Below are 17,913 nucleotides of genomic sequence, written 5' to 3' on the forward strand. Positions count from 1 at the left end.
GTTGGAACCCACCAACTGCAAGATCATGACCTGAGCTGAAATCAAGAGTCGGTGGACACAACCGAGCCACCCAGGAAGGTGCCCCCCCCCCTTGGTATCTTGAATTTTTTTTGCAATGAGCATATATTACCTTTTAGAAAAAGGAAAAAATGGACTCTTCACCTCAAAACTGTATTGTTTCCTTCATCTGTAAGGTAAGTTATTCTATTAGACAGTTATCAGCTACTAGAGTTGTGACTCTCCCTATCCTGAACTAGATGGCTTGTTTCTTTTAGCTTAGCTAAGTCTAAGTCATCCTCACCTCATTTTATGCAGTTGGGCTAAAATAGTGAAAAAAAATAAAGTCAAGTACATTGAAAGCAAGTGGGGAAAAAGAAAAGTGTTTTGGGAACTCTCTCTCTAGACCAGGGGTAAGTCTAAGCCTTGAATGAAAAGCCAGAACCACTCTGTGATCACGTCAGGCATGGCGATCTTAGAGGTGGGAGCGGAGGAAAAGGGCTATTTTAAGAAACTGACATTTCAATCCTTTTTTTTTTTTCCTTTAGCATGCACTGCAATGAGTCAGTTTGCTATGAACAGAATTCTACTCTTTAAATGGACACAAGGAACACAGTAAGTTCTCAGTGGACTACAAGATGTTGGCTTTCACAAATTGCCCGGATTTTCAGGATCCTGGGTTAAGAGTACAGTACTTCTATTCACGTTTTCTTCAAGAAATTATAGTGATCATTAAGGTTTTTTAAGTAAGCGTTTTTGGGAATCCGTTAAGTGGATATTCTCAAACGCGTGAGGCGTGTCCAGCAATTTACTAGCCTGCCACCCACCATACAGCGCCAGCAGGAAGTAGACTTCTGTCGGAGCACCGCTCTGGTCACGTCACTGGCCCCCTTTATTATCTGTAGTTTGCTTACACATTTATCATGAATGAATGTTGAGTTGTGTCAGTTACCATCGATTGAGATGTTTTCTCCTCTGTCACTGAATCATTCTGATCACAAAACACCACCGTGCAAACTAAAACATACTTCTCTCCCCGTTTATGGTAAAATGCTACTTCAACTCAGATGGCTGTTGTCAAACTCAGAATTTAAAAAAGCTTCAGATCAACCCGGACTCACTCTCTCCCCACATTCTCATCTTTCAGCAAATTCGGCTCCTGCTATGGACCGTGACACTTGAAAGGTTAAGTCAAATCGGGTCATTCGCTGCTTAAAACCTCCAGTGACTTTCCATCTTTCTCCTCCTAGATATTTGCAGGTTCTTCCTCTTTCTTTAAATGTCACCTTAGAGGCCTTCTGTGACACCCCCTAGGAGAGCTCTTCACGCCCTAATTCACTGTCTCGTTTATCTGGTTTTAGATGTCGTTTTCATTGGGTTTTAGATTTCGTTTTTCCTAGCACTTCTCCCCATCTGACTCACAGGGTTTATATTCTAATTAAGAAAAAAAAAATAGAACATCTTTGTTTTCCTTACTGTGGTGGTTTATTGGGGGAAAAACAGATCCCATTGCCAATATCGACATAGGTTGTTGGGTTTTTTTAAGAGTGGTACATTCTGGACTCGAGGGTGAGGAAGTTATTCCTTTGGAGGAGACTACCATGTCTTCTGTGGTTATTCATTTGTGAGGGAAAGTTTGAGATGCATTTCATTTATCTACTGTCTGGTGTACTACATGGGACACGCAGTGTTTAGTTATGGACTACTATATGGCACGTATTCTTATTTATTTTGATAGAGAGACTCCCAAGCAGCCCGTGCAGAGCCCAATGCTGGGGCTCGACTTCACAAAACCGCAAGATCATGACCTGAGCCGAAACCAAGAGTCGGTTGCTTAACCAACCGAGCCACCCAGGCGTCCCAAGTATGTACTCTTCTTCTTTCTAAAATTCAGGAGACTTTTGTATAAACCTCAGATGTGAACTCCGGCTCTATCGTCTCTGATTATCAAAGTGGCATTATTTTAATATCACCAGCCTCCGTTCTTTAAAAGTAGGTATTAATAAGAAAAAAGTAAATCGAAAGAAACAACAATGCAGTGTTTATTTTATACAGTTGAACTGGGCACATAGTAAAGTAAGCTATAAAAATTCCAAATAGTTATCTCTAAAGGAAATCCTTGGTTTACATGGTTTTACATATTAATTACTCTGGAAAGTTTCTGAACTCTGTTTAGTAGCAGATCTCCTTTCTTGATAGTTTCTTGGTACTGCCAGTTCTTGCTATCAGGTCTATAAATAAATTCAAGAAAAAGATGGCATTATTTACCAGTCACATTACTCCATAACCGTAGTCGGCCTGCTTTTATATTCTGATACACAGTGATATACAAACTTAACAGTACCTGTTGGTTTCCACTATTTCATTTACTTTATCTATTTTGCAGTGTAGTCTCCCTGCAGCAATAAATCTGGAGAGTTCCCTATAATCAAGAGGGGGGGAAAAAGGCATTAGTGTTAGCCTCATACAGAATTCTTAAAAAACATAAACTGCCCTAAATACATGTTTCCACTCTCTCTCAAGGGGACATTTAGTTTGCTTCCAGGCTGAGTAGCCGAGTAGCCGAGAAGATCTTGGCATACTGCAGGCTCCTCTGCTAAGAGGAGTACGAAATTTCCTATTTAGTGAATGAAATTATTCGTAAGCACATCTTTAAAGCTCCAAAGAAAAGCCTGGAGGGAGAGAAACAAATGGGGCAGGGGCACGTGATACAACAAGAGCAGATCATGCTCTGGATTTTCAAAATCCCTTCTGAGCATGGAGGTGAAAAAAAAAGCTGGCAAATTATTTTTAAGACCTAAGAAGATGCCAGGCTAAATTAGGATCAGGAATGAACAGATGATAGTAGTCTGTTGTGAAAAAGGTCTTTCGGAATACCTATACAGTCATGACCCCAAACCTCAAACTGAAGCTATCTAGAACATGGTCAGACGGGACTAGCATTAGCAACGAAGCACGGTCAGAGATCGTCTACCAGCACAGAGGGAAAAGTAAATGCTTACAGATACACAAAAGCTGAAGACTTTGCAATGCTATCCAAGAGAATAAGTGGAAAGATGACTTCTTTAAAATAATCTACTTGTAATAGAATAGCTCAATTTAAATACAAATTATATGACAGATTACTTTCCCAGATGCTAAAACATCCTGATCCTAGCACATGAACAAAAAAGAGACTGAATCTTAACAAATCTCTGACAAAAGTGCTGAGAATGGTAGTAAGGCAATATATTTAAAGACCCCCTGATAAACCTGGTTATGTAAAGAGAATTTCTACATAGGATACCATCACCAAAACCAAGTCACAAACTAAATGACAACATGGACAGATGTTGGCAGTGTAAATTACAAAAAAAAAAAAAAAAAAAAAACAACCCACAGATCAAATGGCTCATTAAAATGTGGGCAAAGTTATATACTCAAGGGAGATCCATTTTACTCATTAAAAATGCAAATCAAAGCTGTAATGCCATCATACTGGGGAGAAGAAAGTATAATGCAATGCTGAGGGATGTCTCCCACTTACAGAAGAGTGAGTGATATAATAAGATGCAAAGGAACTAAACGTTATTATTGAATCTTGGTAGAATTAGCATTTTTAATAAGGAAATGTGTAATTTTGGAAAATCTGGTTATGAGCTTCAAAGAGCTTGAAAGCTGAAAAGGCTATGCTATTGGGAGATAGGTACAGACAGATACACAGGTGGCACGCTTACTCTCCCTCAAAAATCTATCTGATCCAACCACTGGTCTTTTTCAACTTTTTTGGGTTTTCTAACCTCACTTGTGTTCGTTTTGCAAAGACTGAAATAGTTCCATTTCCAGAGGCAGCTGCTAACCCATTTACAACTACTACTCTGGCGCTGAGGTTCACACAGAAAATTACACCGAATGTAACCACCGGCAGCCTTAATGGTTGCACCCAAATCTATCCGGGAACCTCTGGAAGCAGCTCTGACTTACACACGAGCTCTACAGACAAACTCCAGAATGCCCTCTGCTGAGGTTAGGACAGACTCCTCAACCCCAGATCCTGACCGTGGATGCCCAAGGTGCTTGTCACTCCCAGCACCCCCAGATTTCAGAGCCTCACTTACCTGTGCCTGGACTGGTGGGGCAGACTCCTCAGTCTGGCATTCAGAACCCTGCTTGTCTGTTTCTGAACATAACGCCACACCACACCCTCCTATGTTTTTTGTGCTACTGCTTCCACCGAGAAAGCCCCCTATTCCTTACCTTCTTAGGGAAATCTTAAAAATGCAATGACCTCAAGTCTAAAGGCGCACAAGGAGCCATCTGTGTCCGTTTCTCAGGCACTTGAATCACACATACTGACTCCCAGGTATGCTCACTCTGAACTCTACACCCCAAGAATAATCTGGGCGCAGCTTCCCTGCTGTTTACAACAACAAAACTTAACTGGTAAGTCCCCAAGTTTGCATGCAGGTCCCATTTCCCTGCTTTAGATCCAAACCACCTGTCCTCTCCTCTGTGCCAACTGAACACATCCCACGTTTGCTCGTCCTGCCAGCAGGGAGTATTTCCCCAAGCCTGCAGCATGGTGCCACACACACAGAAGGTACGCAGTAAGGATGAACGGAGTACTTACTGAACAAATAACCTAAAAACCAGGTTTGCATCCCAGGTTTCAAGCAGAAGACCTACCAACACACAATGGTGTAATGCAGATCGTGGGTAACCTTAAACCTGTCAACAGAGTAGTGTTGGCCCCTTCCCATTCTCCAACAATATCTAAGGAAGTGGAAGAGTGATGGAGAATTATGTTCAAAATTACTAATTCAGACCCTTCTTAAAGGGAGGAATAAAAAGGATCCAGGAAGGGGTGCCTGGGTGGCTCAGTCCGTCATCTCGCGGCTCGCAGGTTCAAGCCCCGCCTCCAGCTCTGTGCTGACACCTCAGAGCCTGAAGCCTGCTTCAGATTCTGTGTCTCCCTCTCTCTGCCCCTCCCCTGCTTGTACTCTGTCTCTCCCTCCCTCTCTCTCTCAAAAATAAACATTTAAAAAAAAAGAAGGATCTAGGAAAAACCCAGATGTGAATTGGGTGTCGGAAATTTATTTCTAGGTAACAACTAGAGCTCTGTGTGTACATACAACTTTCGCCTTTAGAGCCGGCCTGCAAGCATGAAGGAAAAAAGTCACATACCATCTGAAATACACCATCCAGAACTCAGGTCACCGTAATAAGTTGAACACTGCAGTATGTCTAATGGCACATTCCTGCTGCTTTTCTGCACCTTATCCACAATGTCATTTTGAGCCTCAAATAGCCCCCAAGTAGCGAAGGCTGGATCCCCTCCGTGGCACAGTTAAGAAACTGAGGAAGGGGCAGAATCAGACCAAGGCCACATAGCTATTCGGTGAGAAAGCTAGAAGCAGCCAGGCCAGCCCTGGTTTTGCATGCACTACTCACCACAGTAAGCCACCCCTTCGGTGAGTCCTGAACAATCACATTCTTAATGGACACCCCCCATTCCAGGAACCAACTCTGCTGGGCAGTAGTTACCAGATTGGAATTTCACAGACTAGTTCAATTCAGAACTAAAACCAACCTAGGCATACCAGCCTTCTATCTTGGTAACAATTTTTAAAATGCAAACAAAACAATCACTGCCTTTTTTCTTTCAAAGGAAGAGTATAAGGGGATTTCTGATAGTGACAGCTCAACAGAGGAGCTCAGGTCATACTGAAGATCTGTGTCTCTCACCCAGATGTAAACATTACCTCCAAACAAGCCTATAAGCAAATATGCATGCTGAAGCAAGTAGGGATGGAATGTACCGGTGGCTAAAATTTACTTTGAAATGTTTGAAACCTAGGATATACAGCAGATACAACAAAATGTTAACGATACAATCAACACTGTAACCCCTTAGCACTTCCTACAGATGTGAAATTTTTCATCATAAACCAGAAAAATCAAACCCCTAAAATGAGAATGTTCTTTTTTAAATGAAATATAGCATGATTTAACTTTACCATCTTGTTCACTGTGGGCCATTGAAAACTATCACCAACATTTATAAGACCTGTATTTGGGAAGCACTGATCCAGATACTCTAAGGACAGCACATATTCTGAATGTGTACTCCTCCCACACCCTTGTCCAGGCCACCACCTATTTCCTCCATGAGCTACTGTACTGAACGGCCAGCTCAACTAGCCTCCCTGTCCCCTTGCAGTCTAAGACACAGCATGAAAACGTATCACTCTCCTGCGTAACATCCTCCAGGGGCTTTCCACAGGGCCTAGATTAAAACCGAAGCTCCATACCATGGCCTACCAGGCCCTGCACAAACACGTATCTGCCTGACTCTCCCACAGCTCCCCCCCACCAACACTACCAATACACTGCAGCCAAACACATCTTTCTGTTCCATTATCTCCACAGATTCATTTCTATCTCAATTTACCTTATGTATTGATTTGCCTACTAGCTAACTCTCCCCATATAGAGAGTATTAAAGTCCATAACAACAAGGACCTGGAACAGTGCCAACCATAGCATAAAGGCTTAGCAAGTATCTGATGAATCACTGATTCAAGGGCTAAAAGTCCCATTTTTAACAACTAATGTCACCAGAATAGCAGCAGTAGCCAAAAAACCTGAGGCATTAGCAGAGAAAGTAGGATCTTAATGTGAGGTCTAAGAAAGGCATCAGAGTCATTACTATAGCAGCAACGTAGTCCACAGAGAAGGAACACAATACCGTTGTAGTAATAACTGGTCCTAACAACCTTTGGCAAAATCACTTAACCTCTCCACAACTTGATATCCCCATCTGTTACTAAAAGGGGCATATCATGAAGGCAGAAATAACAGATGACTGTTTTGATAATATTTAGAGAAAAACTCACTTTTTTTTTTTACAATTGAGGGAAGCAATGTCCATTGAGAAAATGTACAAGTTGACACATAACTTCAAGGGATCTATATTAACATAATTGTTAAACTTACTGATCGATGAATTCCACACCAACACCAAAGGCTTCTGCCATATAGCCAAGAGTTAATGACCTATAGGATTCCAGCAGCTGGCTGTATGCATGAATTCTCATTTCTCTTACATAGTATCGATAATGAGGAGCAAAAAGCCAGTCCTTTTTCATTTCCTGTTCCACAACAGCTGCAACAAATAAGATGACAAATTGTAAGAGAGAAATCAGAGACCATGTTTATAATATAAGAATTAATAGCTTTGATTCTAAGGAGCTCTTAGAAGTCACTAAAAGTGGTTAAAATATATATATGGGATATTAACGAGCAATCCACACAAATTATTTTACTACATAGTTACTGCATCACTGCTCTGAAGAGTAAGGACACGGCAGTAAACCAAAAAGCCAAGACCCTGCTACCACAGAAACTAAGTTTTCAAAGAAGAGAGAGAAATGAATATACAAGACATTCTTAGAGAGCAATAAATTCTGTGTAGAAAACAGAAGAGCGACGTAACAGTGACTAGGAGGCCTTCCTGTGGTTTGGGGTGGACAGGGAAGCCCTCTGAGGAAGTGGCCAAACAGCAGGAGGCACAGAGCAATGCAAATAATGCAGAAGTCCCAAGGCAGGAAGAGCCCAGTTCGGCCCAGAATACAAAGGAGGAGAGATTCAAAACACAGCAACACAGAGACAGATATGGGGAGAAGGAAGGTAAGCAAGACCAAAAAAATAAAAAATATACTTATGTTTCTGGCTTTAACAAGATGCAAATCCCTGGAGAAGGAGAACTGTTTTGTTTTGTTTCTTGGTTTGGGAGGTTTTTTGGAGGCAGGGAAAGGGAGATTCACAGTGTTCATGTGGATTCCCCTCTTAGACATCCAAGTGAAGATATCAAGGAGACATTCAGGCATGGGTCTGGCGCTCACTGGAAAGTTTGAGGCTGGAGACATGAATTTGGAAATCACTGCCATCCAGATGTACTTGACAGAATGAAGACGGGGACAAGAGCAATGACCAAGTCTGAGGCAGTCACTAAGAGGTCTGACAAAGGATAAGGTGGTAGGTCTGGGGAAAACAAAGGTGTGTTATCGTTCAAGAGAACAAAGATGCGGGCATGATGCAAAGGCTGGTCAACATCAAAGGAGAGAAGGATGAGTGAAGCAATGCGTGGTTTAGCAACATGGAAATCAATGGCCCTATAACAAGATAATGCTTATTCACATGAATAAAATAAATGCATAAATATCAAGTCATTATGTTGTATAGCTTAAACTTACACAACATGTCCTATCTCCATAAAACTGGAAAATACAGCGAGAAAACCCAGGGAAGAGACAGGGAAGCTAACTGTTCGTCAGGATGGGTCATATCCATAAGCCGAACATAAAACATCTTCTGTCATTTATGTGCCATTTAAAAGAAGACTGAAGAGTTAAATATAAACTATCCCTGGAAACAAGAAATGAATAAAATATCAACATAATTATTTTCCTCCTCTCAGACTGGTTAGCAGTACGGGGGCAAGGGGCCAGGCTCTCTTAAAATGATTTAAGTTGAGAGTAGAAATGGTTTATACATAAAATAAATCCATGGGGACACAGAATATAGTCAATAATGTATTAACTTTGTATGGTGACAGATGGTAACAAGATTTATATGGTAATCCTTTCACAATGTATATAAACATCAAATCACCGTGTTGTCCACCTGAAATTGGCATTGCATTTCAGTTATACTTCAGTAAAAAAGTGTAAATGTAAATTGGCAGAGTATTTCTGGAGGGCAACAGTGATCAAGATGTATTGTGTTTATACTTTGTAAAATTCACTTTCTTGGGTTTCTTCCTAAGGAAATAAGTGGAAATAGAAAAAATGAATTATAAGAGAATGTTCAAAACAAAGTTGTTCACAATAGGAGAAAACTGTAAACAGCGTAATTTTTCATCAGTAGAGGATGGATTATGGCACATCCAACACGCTGAAACAGAAGGTCTTTTAAGAGGGTAACCAGAACGTCCAAGGAGCTCCACGTGTTTGATTTGCCACCACATATGCAGTGTCTGATATGTGACAGCTGCTTACAAATACTGACTGAATGACCAACTATTTTTATAGAGACATGAAAATATATTCACATTATACTGAGAAGAGAAAAAAAAGCGACTTAGAAAACAGCATGTAAAACACACCCACGTATGTTTAACGATGGTGTTACATGCTTGTATCTCTGGACACAAATGTCCCTGAAGGACACCTTTGAAACTTGACTAGAGAAAGGACCCTGGCAAGCATCAGTTAGGGAGACCCATTTTCTTCTTTAAATAACATTGTTTGAAATTTCTCCACGCGTACGTACAACCTTGGGTTTTTTGTTATGTTGTTTTCCATTTCTTCAAGTATGTTTGAATGAATAAAAGATTTGGAAAGATCTATAAAATGGTTCTCTCTGGAAGAATTTGATGAGTGAACACAGGTATGGATGTGGGAATAGGATTTTCTCTATTTTTAATTTTAAAAACAATCATATATTACCTAGAAAAAGATGCAGTTTCCTTTCTCAAAGGAAATATTTTAAAGCACACACACTATGACCATCTGGAGAAGCAAAAAAGGCTCATAAAACCCAATAAACCCTACATGTCTCACTATAGTAGAGAAGAAATGGTACAAATAATGACTTTGTCATCAAAGAAAATTTAACCATTCTTCTGCATCTAAAGTATCTGGGCAACATATTAATCTGGTAGAGATAAAAACTGTTATCCACAATGTTTAAATAAAAGACTGATTAGGGATGGGGAGCGTAGGAGGAGGTTAATACTTTAACCAGTTTCCAAAGCCATCAATTTCCTATACAACGATACTATTTTTCCTCACTTTTCTCTTAAGTTATTGATTTAACACAACAGACATTTGTACAGAGCACTTACTAATATACAGGCAATGTACTGGTAGTCAAGTTCATTACAAAGATTAAAAAAAAAAAAAAAAACTCCCAACAATTCTAGTTGGAAGAGACAAACTAAGAAAGAACCACAAAGTAATGTGCTCTTGTAAAAATGGGGCATATGACCAATAAGCACACAAGAGGTTCAACATCAGACAGATCAGAGTCCGAGAAATGTCAAAACCACCAGATAGCACTTCACACCCACTAAGATGTCTATAATCACAAAGACACAGTAACAAGTACTGGACGTGAGGAAACAAACTCTCGCACACGCTGCTGGTGGAGACTTGAAATGATGCAGCTGCTTTGAAAACAGCTTAGCAGTTCCTGAAATATTAATCAAAGAATTACCACATGATCCAGGAGTTTCACTACTAAGTACATATACACACGAGAGAAATGAAAACAAAGGTCTGCACGAAACACACACAAATGCCCATCACAGCCAAAAAGGAGAGACAACCCAAAGTCCATCAACTGATCAAGGGGTTTTAAAAGTGTAGTATATCCATACAATGGAGTATCATTCAGCCATAAAACTAAATGCAGCACTGGTAGATGTCACAACAAGATGACCGATGAAATGGGCAACAGAAACCAGGCACAAAGTGCCACATATATGTGACGCCATTTATAGGAAATGTCAGAGTAAGAATATGCAAATCCATGGAGATAGAAAGATTAGTGGTAGCTGGGGGAGGAATGGGAAGTGACAGCTCAATGCTTCCAGATTTCCTTTCAGGGTGAAGATATTTAGGAATTCATGACGACTGCACAACTTTGTCAATAAGGCCACCAAATTTTACACTTGAAACGGGTGACCTTTATGGTATGTAATTTATTTCTCAGTAAAAAAAGAGGAAGGGGCATGAAATAAGAGCTCCTCAGGAATGCAGGGGAGGGATTCATTCTGAAGAGGGGAAAGGCCCCACATTTGAGCGCAGTAATGACCAGGACACCCACAAGCATAAAAAAGGAAGAACGATAATTCTGCAATACAATCCTGTGTGCAAACACACCTGAGTATGCATGAGAAGATGAAGCCAAGCAGGAAACGCATCATGGTAATGGCCCTGTTCCCACGTCACATAAGGTAAGTAACATCAATTCTCAAAAAGCAGCCTAACTTTTAATGCATAGAGAAAGCACTCCACAAACATCAGGCCAAAACCCACTTCAGAAATCGAACAAGCATTAGAGTCCCATCCCCACCCTTCACAATTCTCGTGAAGGCTATCTATTGAAGCAAATACTTTCTGGAATTTGCTGCATAAGCAAGAAAATGTATCAATGCCAAGTTCTTCAAGTTTCAGGAAGATCATTTAGGAAGGACCTTTGGGTTGACTTGATGCAAGGCAATTTTTTTATCATCTTAGTATTTGTGCTCAACAACAGAAAACCAAATGACCACAAAGGAATGGGGACGACAGGAAAATCAAGCAGATTTGGGTAGGATCATTTAACTATTTTTGGAGGGATACCACAAGTACTTCCACGAAATTATTTTCTCAACTCACAGCGCTTGAAAATGATTTGCAAATCAGCCAAAGATTTACATACTGCATAAAGAATGACTCACTGCTGAATTCAAGGCTCAATTAACATTAACCCAACAGGAAATGAAGGATTCCCTCACATCTTTCCCCATAAAACTCAATACTTGTAACTGACTATGTGCTCACTTCTGACTTCTACCCCCTTAAGACTCTAAATCAGGGAGTCTACCAAACTTCTTCATCAGAGGGCCAGACGCTAAACATTTTGAAGCCACTGACAGGCACAAAGCCCTCTGTCACATATTCCTCTCAGTTCTTAAAAAAAAAACAAACCATTTTGTTATTTTTTTAGTTCTTTAAAAAAAATTTTAAACAGGTGTCTGGGTGGCTCACTTGATTAAGCACGTGATTCGACTTTGGCTCGGGTCATAATCTCACAGAGATGGAGACCCGCATCAGGCTCTGTGCTGGACTGATACCGAGGCTGCTCGGTATTCTCTCTCCCCCTCCCGCTTGCACATGCGCAATCTCTCAAGATAAATGAACTTAAAAAAAACTTTTTTCAAACAAACCTTTAACGGTGTGAACATCAATCTTGCCTACTGGGCTATACAAAAACAAGTCCTAGTCTGCTAACCCCACTCCCTAAACAAAAGGGGCAAAACATTAGCCACACCGATCGAAGACCAGCAGCTACCTCCACAGTGTTTTTCACATATATAAAAAGTCACCTTAGTTATCTGCACACCGAATCAGGATTAAGACGAAGACAGACAACCGACGTGAGCAACCGAACTCTATCCTTACCTAATGACTGGAAGAAAACCGAGTAACGACATTCATAGAGGGAAAACAGATACTGCCGAACTGCCGGAAGGCTGTGCAACACCTCCAGGATCTCTGCTCCTTTAATCACCTACAAATTAAAAAGAAACAAACACAAATGTGTGCTTTCGTGAGTACTTAAGTTAGAAAAGCAGGGAGTAGTTTTTAAATAGGAGTATTAAAGATGTAGTTGTTACCTTTTCCCGGAGATCAGGTCTTTCTAAGGCAATCATGCTGACATAGACAGTGTAAGTCACAAAGGTTTTATAATCCATAAGTTCATAGGATGTAAATGTTGAAACTGTGTCAAGGAAGAGTTCAGCTGCCTGTTTGAAATCACGAATAGCCACACAGTAAAGACCTTGATATACTTTTAGGCGGTTTCTCCTGTCCCAATCTCCTCCTTCCTCTATTAAGCTATAAATAAAAAATAGTAAGGTCACAATCTGGAAACAGACAAGGCCACTTTTTATCAATTTTGTGTTATTTTCAAAGAGAAAACAACAACTTGAATCAAAAGAAAATATTTAAAGAAAATATTTTACTAAATAAGTACTTGAATTATTTGACCAATTTATTAGTTGTAAATAAAAGAGGCAAATTTCTTCCATCGGTTTCTTATTTATAGCATAATTGAGAGAGAATATATCCCCAGCATTAAAGAGTACCTTTTGGCCTTCTCTGTGTTTCGTGTGATGAGATCATTATCCATATAAAATAAGCCAATCCTAAGAAGATAAAACACAATATCCAGTCGGTGACCCAAGGCCACGGTTTTGTCATATGTCTTGCGAAAGGCTGTCAGAGCACCCTCCTGTCAAGAAAAGTAAGGCAACAGGTGAGAAAAGTTGAAAGTTTCAAAAACTATCAGCTGTCTGGAATTTTCTTAACAATGGGTAGAAGGAACAGGTAGGAGCAGGGATAAAATAACTTAGGCATAAACTGATAATTGTTGAAAGTGGGTGATAACTACATGAAGGTTCATTGTACTTTTCTATCCACTTGTATAAAAAATACATCAAATACACCTAAACATATACTCAACATTCTAAAAAATAATGTAAGAAAAATAGTCACAATTTAGTCACAATTATTTCAATATTCTTTGCTCCACATTTTCAGTACTTTTCCCCTTAATTATACTATACTACTTTATTGTAAATGATTACACTACTTAAATGGTTAATAGAAACTTTCCCTAAATCATTGCCTATGAAAATACAAAGGAATGTTTATACAATTTTGTGTTAAAGCACTGTGGGATGAGATTTTTTTTTTTTAAGTTTATGTACTTTGAGAGAAAGAGAGCATGAGCTGGGGAAGGATGGGGGAGTGTAGGAAGAGGGGGGAAGAGGGGGAGACAGGGGAGAGGGGGGAGGGGGGAGGGGGGAGGGGGGAGGTGGGGGAGAGGGGGAGACAGAGAATGAATGAATGAATATCCCAAGCAGGCTCCATTGCCAGCTAGAAACCCAACGCAAGGCTCAAATTCACTCACCGTGCGATCATGACCTGAACTGAAATCTAGGGCCAGAGACTTAACTGACTGATCCATGCAGGTGCCCCTAAGATGTTTCTACTGCTTTAAAAATACCAACATAAATACAATCATTTCTCTATACTTGGTACTTCTTTTTTTTTTAGTGTTTATTTTTGAGAGAGAGAGAGCATGAGCATGTGCACAAGACGGGGAGGGATCCCAATCAGGCTCTGCGCTGACAGCAGAGTCCGATGTGGGGCTCAAACTCATGAACCCTGAGATCATGACCTCAACCGAAGACAGGGGCTTAACCCACTGAGCCACCCAGACACCCCTATACTTGGTACTTCTTAGTATGTGTCTGGCCTTGTTTTATGTAATTATAAATTACACCTCTTAAATTAATAACAGGGGCTAGCAAGACAATAATGGGCACAGCCAGCACTCAGATCTTGGTTTCTAAGTACAACTCCCTTCCCACCCTGAGAAACAGATGATTCCAGGTTTGGAGAGTAAAAATAACAGGTGAGCCTGTAACATCCTCTCATGTGAGAAAATAAGGATGACCAATGAGATGTCAAACAAAACAAACCTTGAAGGAGTTTCCACTAACCCAAATGTAACAAAATGAGCACCATGAAGAATAAGGACTGTAGTCAATGGTAACACAGTGAATAATAAAAATCCATTAAGTAAGAGTAAAGAACATATTAAAAATGAGAGTAGGGGCGCCTAGGTGGCTCAGTGAAGTGACCGACTCATGATTTCGGCTCAGGTCATGACCTCAAGGTTCCTGAGTTCAAGGCCCGAGTCGGGCTCTATGCTGGCAGTGCAAAGCCTGCTTAGGATTCTCTCTCTCTCTCTCTCTCTCTCTCTCTCTCTCTCTCTCTCTCTGCCCCTCCCCTGCTCACGCTCCCCCCCCCCCTCAAAATAAGCAAAAACACATTTTTTAAAAATCAGAGTAAACAGGAGGGAAAAAACGAAAAGTTACTTAACAAGCATGGAAAATGACAGGAGCACATCACCAAGGGATAACCCCTGATGTCGACTCAACCGTGTCCTTGTTGAAACTCCTCAAATCCAGAATCAACAGCTTTAAGTTGCTCACTCACACGTAATAACGTACCCTCTTTAAAACCAAAGCACATCACACAACTGGGAAAACCACACAAACTATCAGCTACTTTTAAACTCTTCTGATTTTTCCAAATTTTTAGTGACCACATATCACATTTACAAGAAGAAAAAACTTGTTTTAAGCCTAAAATAACAATAACTCTGGTCATTAACATTTAAGCACTCTTTGCCGGGCACGAAGCTAAGCTCTCTGCCCCCATCTTTAACCCTCACTAAGTACAAACTGTCGTCGTCCCTAGTTTACAGATGAGGAAATGGAGGGTCCAGTAAATCCTAATTACTGAAACCAGAACTCTAACCCGGCCCATCTGATCCAAGAATCCACACTATGACACTTTTTTATACTGATGCCACGACATCTGTCATCTAAATACTTCAGGAGGCACAACTTAAAATTAATGACATTCAAAGCCCATCCTCTTACCCACTATTAACACAGCTGCTAAATTAAAAATTCAAAAGGTCTGACACCTGTAGGGATTTCCTCTCATGCACTGACGGGAAAGAAATCAGGTTGCCTGATATGTGGAAAAACCGGCCATATATATGAGGACAAAAATCCTTCCCTGTCCCAGCAATGTCATTTCCCCGAATCCTCTCGAGAGAACAGAGCATATATACCCAAGGAAGCCCATTGAAGCAACCAGCACAAACAGCTGAAAAGAACATACACGTCCACTATTGGCTGAAGGGCCAAGGAAACAGCCCTACAGTGGACTACTAGCTAGGAATTACCCAGAATGAGCGAGAGTTACGTACGTTAACGTGGAAAGATCACGACGTAATGCTGAATGAAAAAGTAAACAAGACAACATGGGTGCCCTAACGTCCCACTTATTTAAAACAATTTTTTTAAGTAGTCTCTATGGGGGCTCAAACTCACGACCCTGAGACCAAGGGTCACATGCTCCACGGAGCCAGCCAGAAGCCCCCAAAAAGTTGTTTTTTTTTTTTTTTTTTTTTGAAACACTATCCTACCCAGTTTCTACAGGGACATTTACATGCCTGTAATAAAAGAAGTAAAAAGGTTACCTTTCAGGAGGCAGGGAACAAAGAAAAATCAAATAGAACTTCGGCATTAAGTGTAATGTTCAGTTTCTTATAAGGCGACTCTTACTTACATAAAGAGTAATTTTTTAACTCCTCCAAAAGAGCCGATGCTTTCCAAGCAAGGTGAGAAAGAAAGGTGCACTACTGGGAATGATCCCATGGTTGTCCAAGCGGTACACAAAAACGTCTGCACCTGCACTTCCGTGTTTAATGGCACTCCTGACAGACTGGAGCAACAAAACTTTCTCTTTACTCGCTTTTGTGCTCATTCACGAGGCCAGGTAAGCACATTACCTTTGTATTTTAAGAAGGATGTTAATTTTTTACGTGAGACGTTATTAACCTAGAAAAGTGCTTATCTGCGGCTATAGAAGGTGGGAGGGGGGCGGGGGGACCACCTCGGCTCACCTTGTCACCTATCCGGCACAGGTACTCGGCCTTCGCCATCATGGCATCCCGGATTTCGCTCTCTCCCAGATTCTTCTCTGCATCTTCCAGCTCCTCGTCCAAACGTTTCAACTCTTCCTCATTCGCCTTCTTCATCTTACTGAGCAGGTCTGTATCCATCTGCCAGTCGAGGGATTTGCACAGGGCTTCGTAGTAAGGAGCCATGTCTGCGAGCCAAAGAGAGGGCCGTGACTTACGAGCGGGCGCCCCTGGTACCCTCAGGTCCGTGCCCACCCCCCTCTCCGTCGCGCACGAGCCGCTGTCCTCCCCGTCACCGGAAAGGAACGGGTCAGAGCCCGGCGAAGGGCCTGGCGAAACGTAAACGCCTGCTGCTGGGAGGTTGGCATCGAAGCCAGTCCTGGCTGGGGACAGGGCAATCCTGTTTGCCTCCGGCCGGCTTCTGTTCCAAAAAAGCCTTCAAGCAGCGGAAAGAGGCCAGTTTGTGCACACGCGCCGCCAGGCCTGTTCAAGGATACAGAGCCCAGGGCCAGTGCCTGCGACGCACGACTCAGCGACCCCCGACTTCCCCTCCGTGCGGACAGCTGGCCCCTCTTACAGGACCGCCCCCGCCCAGGCCTAGCCGCTGAGGACGGCAGGTCCCGAGCCCTTCTTCTGTGCCGGGCACGCAGCTCGGCACCTCGGCACTCCCGCCCAAGCCGCCTTCAGAGGGGAAGGGCCGCCACACACGCAGACCCCTCTGACGGCACGGCGCCAGGGCCCCGAGGGCACCCCTAAGGGAGGGAAGGTCCTGAGAGCCCGAGAAGGCGAGCCTGGTCTCCGGGGGCCCGTCACGGGGCGCCCCGAGCCCCTGCGGGGAAAATGCCCGCGGGCTCCGGGACGCGGGGCCAGCCCGGGCCTAGGCCGCTGACTCGGCGCTCGCGCGGGCCTCACTATTATCCCGGACGGCCGCCATCAGCTCGTCGCGCACGGCCGCGTCTCCGCGGTGCTCGGGCAGGCTGAGCAGGAAACGCAGCTGCGCGATGCGCAGGTCGGGGTTCTTGGGCAGACCCTCCTCCTCGAGGTTCTCCAGCGGCATCTCGGCGGCGGCGGTAGCGGCTGAGGGCGGACGGCAACTCGGCGCTGATCCGCGGCGGCTGCGGCAGCGGAAGCGGGAGGAGTCGGCGAGCGCGCCCGGCAGCCTCCGGCCCGGCTTCCGGTCCCGGGTCAGCCTCCGCCAGCGGCGTCCTCTGCTGGACGCGCTACGGAACACCTCGCCCGGCATGAGCGCCGGCGCCCCCGTGTGGTCCCAAACGGCTTTCCCTCGCTCTAGGCCCCCTAGAGTCCCTGTATGCTAGAGGCCCAACTCCCAAATTCGATTTTCCAAAAGTCTCCCTCCCTCGCTTTTTAGCTAGTGTACTTTTCATTCCGTTCCTAAGTGACAGGAGCTGGCAAAGTTTTTGAAAATATCACCACCACCACCATCATCATCGTCAATAACAGCAACAATAAAAACAGACACCAAAATTTGTGGCATCGGTACTCTGCCGGAGCAAGGCCGTGTATCAGCTATTCAGCAATGCCAGGGGAAAAACCTCTGTCCACAGCTGCAAAACCCACGTTCTTTCCTCCAGTCTAAGG

At 42.7% G+C, this 17,913-nt stretch overlaps 1 protein-coding gene and 2 long non-coding RNA genes across 3 annotated transcripts; 2 read left to right on the plus strand and 1 right to left on the minus strand.

Moving 5' to 3' along the window:
- Window positions 1–1,920, plus strand: LOC102902480. Its single transcript, XR_439723.4, has 3 exons — window positions 1–194; window positions 546–612; window positions 1,736–1,920. It is a non-coding gene; the product is annotated as an uncharacterized LOC102902480 (long non-coding RNA).
- A 95-nt stretch (window positions 1,921–2,015) lies between these two features.
- PSMD6 (proteasome 26S subunit, non-ATPase 6) lies at window positions 2,016–17,457 on the minus strand. The gene is made up of 8 exons (XM_003982397.6): window positions 17,227–17,457; window positions 16,297–16,502; window positions 12,893–13,038; window positions 12,422–12,641; window positions 12,207–12,315; window positions 6,973–7,141; window positions 2,342–2,419; window positions 2,016–2,228 (listed from the first exon to the last, which is right to left on the minus strand). Exons 1-8 carry the CDS (start codon window positions 17,369–17,371, stop codon window positions 2,132–2,134), a joined length of 1,170 nt encoding a protein of 389 aa, XP_003982446.3. The 5' UTR covers window positions 17,372–17,457; the 3' UTR covers window positions 2,016–2,131.
- Window positions 7,463–9,385, plus strand: LOC123383733. The gene is made up of 2 exons (XR_006593839.1): window positions 7,463–7,665; window positions 7,829–9,385. It is a non-coding gene; the product is annotated as an uncharacterized LOC123383733 (long non-coding RNA).
- Window positions 17,458–17,913: the final 456 nt, after the last annotated feature.

The sequence above is a fragment of the Felis catus genome, chromosome A2 (genome assembly GCF_018350175.1).
Source record: "Felis catus isolate Fca126 chromosome A2, F.catus_Fca126_mat1.0, whole genome shotgun sequence".
Taxonomy (NCBI): domain Eukaryota; kingdom Metazoa; phylum Chordata; class Mammalia; order Carnivora; family Felidae; genus Felis; species Felis catus.